Source organism: Palaemon carinicauda, chromosome 34, assembly GCF_036898095.1.
Source record: "Palaemon carinicauda isolate YSFRI2023 chromosome 34, ASM3689809v2, whole genome shotgun sequence".
NCBI classification, from domain to species: Eukaryota; Metazoa; Arthropoda; class Malacostraca; order Decapoda; family Palaemonidae; genus Palaemon; species Palaemon carinicauda.
The window spans coordinates 76,237,021-76,247,020 of record NC_090758.1 but is presented as its reverse complement, the minus strand read 5'-3'; the positions used below and the strand labels follow the sequence as shown (position 1 = coordinate 76,247,020).

Here is a 10,000-nt window from a genome sequence, read left to right as displayed (position 1 = left end):
TGCCCTTCGATTCCCCCTTCTCTCCTACCTCGTAGGATCTCCCCCTTAACATCCCCCCTTCAGGTAAAAGCCAGATGGTTCCGGTTCCGTCGGGAATTAAGGAGAAAGAACTAAATAATGAGCCGAGGTGTTGACGCCATCTTTGGTACTGCACTGGTAGTGAGGGACTGGGGAGAGGGGGAGATGATGCAGTGTTGCCAGGTTTTCCAAATGAGAAAAGCCTAACTGCAACTTTAAAAGGCAAACCTAATAGTAGAAAAAGGCCGAAAATATAGCATATAAGGTTAACCAATTTCAAAAAGGGCAAATTTAGGTATCTCGCAAGAAAAGGGCCAAATTTGGAAATATTTGGCCCGAAAATAGGCCAACCTGGCAACCCTGCGATGATGGCGGGAGCTAGCGGACGAGCCAAGCATATTTAAATATATCTTTCTTCTTTGTTTTTTTTATAATTGGTTGCTTAACCAATTCTTATAATTGGTTATTTATTGTTTGGTTTATTTATTAATGTTTTATTTTAGTTTGTTTGTTATTTATTTATTGGCTAGTTAATTATTTTTCGCGTTTGATTTTTTTTTCAAATTTCATTTCAATGTTGTATAAGGTTTGAGCTACAAAGTTCCATATGGTTGGAGAGAGAGAGAGAGAGAGAGAGAGAGAGATTATTCTTATTATTATTATTATTATTATTACCTCCATCAACGAAGTTGGAAGGAGGTTATGTGTCTGTTTGTCTGTTAGTAAACAACTTCCTGGAAGTGATTCAAATCTTAAAGTCCTATCTCAAAGGTCAAAGGTCAAGGTCAAGCAAAAGGTCGACCGAATTAACCCTAACCTTAACACCTACGGTCTAAATTGATTCTGGGAAAGGCAAGCTGGTTTCAAGAAATAAGATGCCGTGGCGGAGGTCTGCACTCTCAGAGTATTATTATTATTATTATTATTATTATTATTATTATCATTATTATTATTATTAGCTAAGTTACAACCCTGGTTAGAAAAGCAGGTTGCTATAAGCCCAAGGACTCCAACAAGGAAAATATAGCTAGTGAGGAAAGGAAATAAGGAAACAGAATAGTGTGCCCGAGAGTACCCTCAAGCAAGAGAACTCTAACTCAAGACAGTGGAAGACCGTGGTATAGAGGCTATGGCACTACCTAAGACCAGAGAACAATGGTTTGATTTTGGAGTGTCCTTCTCCTAGAAGAGCTGCTTACCATAGCTAAAGAGTCTCTTCTACCCTTACCAAGAGGAAAGTAGCCACTGAACAATTATAGTGCAGTAGTTAACCCCTTGAGTGAAGAAGAATTGTTTGATAATCTCAGTGTTGTCGGGTGTATGACAGAGGAGAATAAGTAAAGAATAGGCCAGTCTATTAGGTGTATGCGTAGGAAAAGAAAAAAGGAGCCGTAACCAGAGAGAATGATCCAATGCAATACTATTTGGCCACTCAAAGACCCAATAACTCTCCAGCGGTAGTATCTCAACGGGTGGTTGGTGCCCTGGTCAACCTACAACCTATGTGAAGAATAGGCCAGACTATTCGGTGTATGTGTAGGCAAAGGAATAATGAGCCGTAACCAGAGAGAATGATGCAATGCAGTACTATCTGGCTACTCAAAGGACCCACTAACTCTCCAGCAGTAGTATCTCAACGGGTGGTTGGTGCCCTGGTCAACCTACAACCTATGTGAAGACTAGGCCAGACTATTCGGTGTATGTGTAGGAAAAGGAATAATGAGCCGTAACCAGAGAGAATGATCCAATGCAGTACTATCTGGCTATTCAAAAGACCCAATAACTCTCCAGCGGTAGTATCTCAACGGGTGGCTGGTGCCCTGGTCAACCTGCAACCTATGTGGAGAATAGGCCAGACTATTCTGTGTATGAGTAGGCAAAGGAATAATGAGCCGTAACCAGAGAGAATGATCCACTGCAGTACTATCTGGCTACTCAAAAGACCCAATAACTCTCCAGCGGTAGTATCTCAACGGGTGGCTGGTGCCCTGGCCAGCCTACTACCTACCATTACCTTAAGACATTTATGGGTAAAAGGTAAGTTTGCAGTCCTACCTATCACCTATCTTTTAGACCATGTGTGTTATGCCCTTCTTACATTGCAACAATATTTTGGTATAACGACACGTTGCTGTCCCAAATATGTTACTAGAGTCATTTCATTCGTAGCAATAGAGTTATTGGGTCCTTTGACTGGTCAGATAGCACTACATTGGATCCCTCTCTCTGGTTACGGTTCATTTTCCGTTTTGCTTACACATATATCGAATACTCTGGCCTATTCTTTACAGATTCTCCTCTCCTCATACACCTGATAACACTGAGATGATCAAACAATAATTTTTTGCGCAAGAGGTTAACTACTGCACTGTTGTTCAGTGGCTACTTTCCTTTTGGTAAGGATAGAAGAGACTCTTTAGCTATGGTAGGCAGCTCTTCTAGGAGAAGGACACTCCAAAATCAAACCATTCTTCTCTAATGTTGGGTAGTGCCATAGCCTCTGTACTATGGTCTTCCACTGTCTTAGGTTAGAGTTCTATTGATTGAGGGTACATTACTTCTCTTATTTCCTTACTTCCTTTCCTCACTGGGCTATTTTCACAATTGGAGCCCCAGGGCTTATAGCATCCTGCTTTTCCAACTTGGGTTGTAGCTTAGCAAGTAATAATGATAACAATAATTATATATTATTATAATCCCGTGCATTGATATATTCACCTCCGCCAACGAAGTTGGCGGAGGTTATGTTTTCGCCCCTGTTTGTTTAATTGTGAGAAACTTCCTGGCCACAATTTTACTCATAGAGTAGTGAAACTTTCAGGGATTAATAGCTATGCTATGACGTGGAAGTAATCCATATTTGAAAGTCCTAGGTCAAAGGTCAAGGTCAGGGTCGAGCAAAAGATTTATCGATTTAACCCCAATCTCGAGATATAAGCTGCTGTGGCGGAGGTCTGCACTCTCAGAGTGCTTTTTTTTTTTTTAGTTTTGCGTGTAATAATGCTACAGATAGGTACTTTTACCATTGGCCCATATATATCACATTGGCTTTATATATATATATATATATATATATATATATATATATATATATATATATATATATATATATATATATATATATATACAGTATATATATATATATATATATATATATATATATATATATATATATATATATATATATATATATATATATATATATATATATATATATATATACTGTATATATAGATATATTACATATATATATATATATATATATATATATATATATATATATATATATATATATGTATATATATATATATGAATTATATATATATGTATATATAATATATATATAAATATATATATATATGTATATATATATATATATATATATATATATATATATATATATTTATATATATATATAAACATGTATATATATACATATATATATATATATATATATATATATATATATATATATGTATGTATATATATATATATATATATATATATATATGTATATATATATATATATATATATATATATATATATATATATATATATATATATATATAATACTCACAGAATCAGGAATTTCCCATTACAGCTACATCTCACAAAAATAACATTTCTAACGGTATTGATACACTTATTCACATGCAACACTTCACTATATCACTAATTCCTTATTCCTGATCTAGATATTAATCTCTGGCACCGTCGTTCACTTAGGTCGTTATGCAAGTTGCATAAGATTATCCATAAGTCTGACCATCCTTTACATTCAGATCTTCCCGGACAGTTCCCTCTTGTTCGTAAATACTAGGCATGCAGTTAATTCTAATAGCCAGGCCTTCTCCATCACGAGGCTTAATACTACACAGTATTCTAGAAGTTTTATTCTAGCTGTGACTTGATTGTGGAATGATCTTCCTAATCGGGTGGTTGAAGCGGTAGAACTTCATAAGTTCAAACTTACAACAAATGTTTTCATGTTGAACAGGCTTACATGAGTCTTTTTTATAGTTTATATATGAATTATCTGTTTTAATGTTGTTAATGGTTTTATATATTTTATTTTAATTTTTTATTACTTCTTATGTCGTTTATTTATTTCCTTGCTTCCTTTCCTCACTGGGCTACTTTTTCTTTGTTGGAGCCCTCGGGCTTATAGCATCTTGATTTTCTACCTAGGGTTGTAGCTTGGCTAATAATAATAATAATAATAATAATAATAATAATGATAATAATAATAATAATAATAATAATAATAATAATAATAATAATGATAATACATTTATATATATATATATATATATATATGTATATATATATATATATATATATATATATATATATATATATATATGATTATATATATATATATATATATATATATATATATATATATATATATATATATATATATATATATATATATGTGTGTGTATATATATATATATATATATATATATATATATATATATATATATATATGTATGTATGTTTGTGTGTATATATAATATATAGGTTTGTATATATATATATATATATATATATATATATATATATATATATATATATATATGTATATATATATATATATATATATATATATATATATATATATATATATATATATATAAAATCTACTTTAATATTGTTACTGATATTAAGGTATTCTAATGTATATTCCATATGTATTACTTCTCGTATATAGTTTATTTGTTTTTTCATTTTCTTTCCTTACTGGGCTATTTTTCCCTGTTGGAGCCCTTGGGCTTACAACATCATGCTTTTCCCACGAGGGTTATAGCCTAGCTAATAATAATAATAATAATAATAATAATAATAATAATAATAATAATAATAGCAATTATTATTATTATTATTATTATTATTATTATTATTATTATTATTATTCATACTAAATTTTGGCCTTCTTATGGATTTTATTATCAAAAACCCAAAGAAACTTTTAACTCTCCTTGCTGAAAAATCTCGGTTGAAAAGAGATACCTCGGGTGCAGGTGGTGACAAAATGGCGGAAGCGGTCCAAGGGATGTTTATCAAATAAACCTTGGCTGGAATAGTGTCTCATATATCCTTCTTGTTCTCAATCCTTAGATATCCTCTTATTCTCATATAATATTTTCAACCTAGATGAGAAATACTGACTCAATGTAATATAATTTTAAATACAAAACGTCTCCACGTAATCAACCAACATACTGTCAGATATAACCAATTCACTACATAGCTAGCTCAGTCTAACCTTACAGTATTATTTGTTGAAAACAATGTAGCATAACTTAACCTAACCTAACCTAACATATTGTTCAGTACAATGTCACTCCACATTGTAAGCCTTACCTAACTTGGCGTAGATTAGATTATTGAGACAGAGAGGCAGAAGAATTATTCTACATAGCCAGCTCAATTTAACCTTACTTGCAGTATAATTTGATAAAAAGAATTTAGCCTTAATCTAACCTAATTTAATCTAACCTAACCTAACCTAACATACTATTCAATACAAGTCCCTCCACATTGTAAGCCTAACCTAACTTGGGTTAGGGTAGACTACTGAGATACTGCGCAGTGTGAAGAATTACTCCAAATCTGCCTGGGTAGAAGTTACAGTGGCCACACTCTTTTAGCCCTGGCTAGTTTATTTCTCCTCTGGAGAAGGTCCTAGTTATAGGTGACTTTAAATATGTAAGCTCTAAAAGTTCCGCGGATAACTAATGAACCATTTTCAACATACATTCAAGAAAAGGTTACAGACGAAAGTAGGCCTAAGACGATAACAATGTGTAATGCTATGGGTTATAACTCTAACAGTTACTAAGATAGACTCTTGAATTTATAATTTGAGTGCTTGGGAGTAACCTATTAGGTGGGAAAAGAAAATCAAGAGGGAGGCAGAGAATTTGATGGCGTGATAAGGTGAAGGATGATATGGAGAGAAGAGGTTTGGTGGAAGAGAAAGGCATCGGAGAGACAAAATCAGACAACCGAACCCTTAATGTGGGAATAACAGCGGAAAAAAAATTACGACTCGCTTGAATGCGTCCTTGGTTTTGCGATAAATACTACGAAATATATATTCCATCTAAATATTTTGGTTATTAAGTAAAATGACACAACACTTAGCAAAAAAAAATAATTTATTTATCTAAATCATTCTTTTCTATATCAATGTCAATCAATAATTATCACTGAATAATAATTAATGATTAACAAATTATTGGTTATAACTACTTACTTAGCATTAAGGATTAACCATTAATCAATCCTTAATTATTAACAATATTCAATCATAATAAACATTTAATCATCAAATCATTTGTGATCATTCTAAATAGAATCTAATCATCAACAATTACTATCTAAATGTCATTTTTTTAATCACATCAATAATTCCTCAGAGTGAAATCCTATTATTTTTGTACTTAAGAAATAACAATTGAGGAAAGAGTCCCTGCTGCTGCCTGGTTAACGTGCGAAACGAACCGCTAGCTCGCGCTTGGCTCTCTTCTTGTTGTTCTTCTTCGTTCGGGGAGACGTGGGAGGAACGACGTCGCGAGGAACCGACGGAGCCGATGAGGACGATGCGGAGTGGGACGAGATGAAGTTGGCTCGGATGAGATAGGTAAAGCTGCAGGTTGGGTTTGGTAAACAGGTTCAGCTCCCAGGTTGTCGAGATGGCTGCTCTTTCCTTCTGTGGATGATAATGATAATAATGATAATGATAATGATAATAATCTATATATTAATACGATAGCGTGAGTGTTATTTATTTTGTGTTTCACGCTTTAAAGAAAACGGAAATAATTTCATGGTATACTCGTGTGTCACGCTTTAAAGAAAACGTAAATAATTTCATGGTATACTCGTGTGTCATGCTTTAAAGAAAAAGGAACTAATTTCATGGTATACTCTTACAAATTCACATTAGACTTTGATTACTTAACCAATGCACATCTTATATAGTTTTCCTAATTTTGTCTTTAGCACCTGACTCTTTTTTTAAATATTAGACAAAAAATTTAGTTCTATTTTATTCAAACATGTGTAGGTTAGGAACAAGATAATTAGTATTGAAAATATCATTTCGTGTAATTTACACGGGTTCCGCTAGTAATAATAATAATAGCATTCAAATCCACATATAACGTTTAGTAAGTACCGTACGACCGGTCATTTGATAACCCCTGTTAGACCACCTCGGACCCTTGCAACAATGGAGGTGTTAAGCTTTTTCTACTATGAAACTTAGGAATAATCTTTTACTGATGTTTTCTAGACTGTTACAACCGTTCCCTCCTTCAACAAAACAGGAGATCTAGCACTGTTCACCAGGTTGGGACCTCTCCCCTTTATCGTTCAGCATAACAAACATCTTAGAAGGTATAATCTTCTTATGTGTTTGGGAGGACTCTTGAATTCTGTATTCTCTGTACCTCTTTCACCACGGGTTTCAGGTACCCAGGTTTTTCTAGGTCTCTACGCCAAAAAATACATTGCACGATGCTCGCTATCGTTTGCATTTGTGTCGTATCTTTAGGTTTGACCTGAACGATACTGATATACTGCCCCTCGTATGATAAGATAAGTGTATTTACCCTAAATGTTATTGTAGAAGTTATCTTCCTTGCTTATACACATAGCTTAAAGTTGTAATTTTCCTAAATTATACTGTAGTGCCCATTGTATAAAAAAAAGAAATGCAGAAGTATAAACACCATTCTGCCAAAACCAACTAGACTAATAGAACCTTTTCGAGATGTAATTTCCCCAGAATCATACTTTTGTATGGGTGCTGATATTATAAGATAAACACCCAGGTACTCTAGACCCCTATCTTATAATGTAATCAAAAGAAAAAACTCACTAATAAAACCCAATTTGTAATTATTAATAGTTCCTCACCTTCATTCTCGATGACTGTCAGCAGCCAAATGATTCTTCTAGTACTAGATTATCTCTATTCCTCTGCAGGAGTTTCCTGCCCTCGGGAAATGGCTATACGCCTAGGAGCCGTCCTTTGGGTGGTAGTATCCTGATTCTCTGTCTGAGCTGGCTCCCTTCTTCTATGGGGTGTCAGTCCACGTCGCGTAGTTGTGGTAGACCCCTCCTCGGCTGGGGTTGAGGATTCTTCATGCTCTGGAGTAGCTGACTCTACGTGGGATGAAGTAGATGTCTCAACGCGGGTTGAAGTAGATGACTCTACCAGGTCTGAGGCAGGGGACACCCCATGGCCTTGATCAGATTCTTCTTGATCAACGGCAGAGGGAGAGTGTTCCTCCTCAGCTGGGCTAGCGGCGTCTTCCCTAGCATGGAAAACGGACTCATCTTGGTCTGGGGTAGCCTCGTCGTGAGCAGGGCTAGGGGTCTCATCCCTAGCTGGGCTGGGTTCTCTCTGGCCTAGGCTTGACAGTCTGTGAGCTAGGCTAGACTCTCTCTGGGGGGGCTCTCTCTGCTCTTGGCCAAGACCCCTTGTAGGTACAGGGCTAGTCTCTTCTTCCTGTCCTTCAGCGGCTTCATCTTGGGGAGATTCAGTCGTAGATATTCTCTCCCTCACGGAGATGCGCCGTCCGTTGGGAAACGCCGACACTTGCAGGTGAGTTGCCAGCAGGAGCAAGCCAATTGCTGTTTGGAAAATTGTTGTCTTCATGGTGATCAGATTCTCTGTAGAAATTAAAAAAGAATTAATTAGTTATGCTTCCTTGGTCTAGGAAAAACTTCTATGAGTCAACTCTTGTAGAGATGAACATGTAAATTACTGACTTTTTAGTCCTCTTTCCTATGGACGTTTTCTTATTCAGAATAATGATAATTATTATCATGATAATGATAAGAATACAACAAAATAAAGGAATTACAAATGACTGGAACCCTGTTTAACTATACTTTTCAATATTTGAAAAAAAAAATCTAATAAAACAATTACAAAATAAGCTTATAAAAGAATTAAAACCTAAGTTAGGAAAGACTAAACTAAGATAAATTCAATTTGTAACTTAGATATTAAACTATTAAATATAAAACTAAGTTAGGGACAAAAATCCTTTCCAATTAGAAAATAAGTTTCAGAAAAAAAAAAATTCATGAAAACAAACTCAAATTCTTAGAGTTCTGCAAGACTCTGCAGAGACAGAATCAAGCAAAGTTTGAGTTCTGAAGACATCTAAACAGGCAAGGGACAATAAATCTTAGGTTTCTATACAGACAGGAGACAGTACAGCTAAGGTTTCTATACAGACAGGTGAAAGTTCAGCTAAGGTTTCTATACAGACAGGTGAAAGTACAGCTAAAGTTTTTATACAGACAGGGGACAGTACAGCTAAGGTTTCTCTAACCAGGAGACAGTACAGCTAAGGTTTCCATACAGACAGGAGACAGTACATATAAGGTTTCTCTAACCAGGAGACAGTACAGCTAAGGTTTCTATACAGACAGGAGACAGTACAGCTAAGGTTTCTATACAGACAGGAGATAGTACAGCTAATGTTTCTCTACAGACAGGAGACACTACAGCTAATGTTTCTATACAGACAGGACACAGTACAGCTAAGGCTTCTCTACAGACAGGAGAAAGTACAACTAAGGTTCCTCTAACCAGGAGACAGTACAGCTAAGGTTCCTCTAACCAGGAGACAGTACAGCTAAATTCTCTCTACAGACAGGAGACAGTACAGCTAAGGCTTCTCTACAGACAGGAGAAAGTACAACTAAGGTTCCTCTAACCAGGAGATAGTACAACTAAGGTTCCTCTAACCAGGAGACAGTACAGCTAAATTCTCTCTACAGACAGGAGACAGTACAGCTAAGGCTTCTCTACAGACAGGAGAAAGTACAACTAAGGTTCCTCTAACCAGGAGACAGTACAGCTAAGGTTCCTCTAACCAGGAGACAGTACAGCTAAATTCTCTCTACAGACAGTGAGACAGTACAGCTAAGGCTTCTCTACAGACAGGAGAA

The 10,000-nt window shown here is 35.1% G+C and overlaps 1 protein-coding gene across 1 annotated transcript in view; it reads right to left on the bottom strand.

Annotated features, from left to right (window-relative positions):
- Positions 1-7,948: 7,948 nt before the first annotated feature.
- LOC137626471 (neurofilament heavy polypeptide-like) overlaps positions 7,949-10,000 on the bottom strand; it is a 3,432-nt gene continuing 1,380 nt past the window's right edge. Inside the window, exon 2 of the mRNA XM_068357486.1 lies at positions 7,949-8,707. Within this exon, the coding sequence (XP_068213587.1) occupies positions 8,004-8,693 (690 nt within the window). The 5' untranslated portion in view covers positions 8,694-8,707 and the 3' untranslated portion in view covers positions 7,949-8,003. The remainder of the gene's footprint in view (positions 8,708-10,000) is intronic.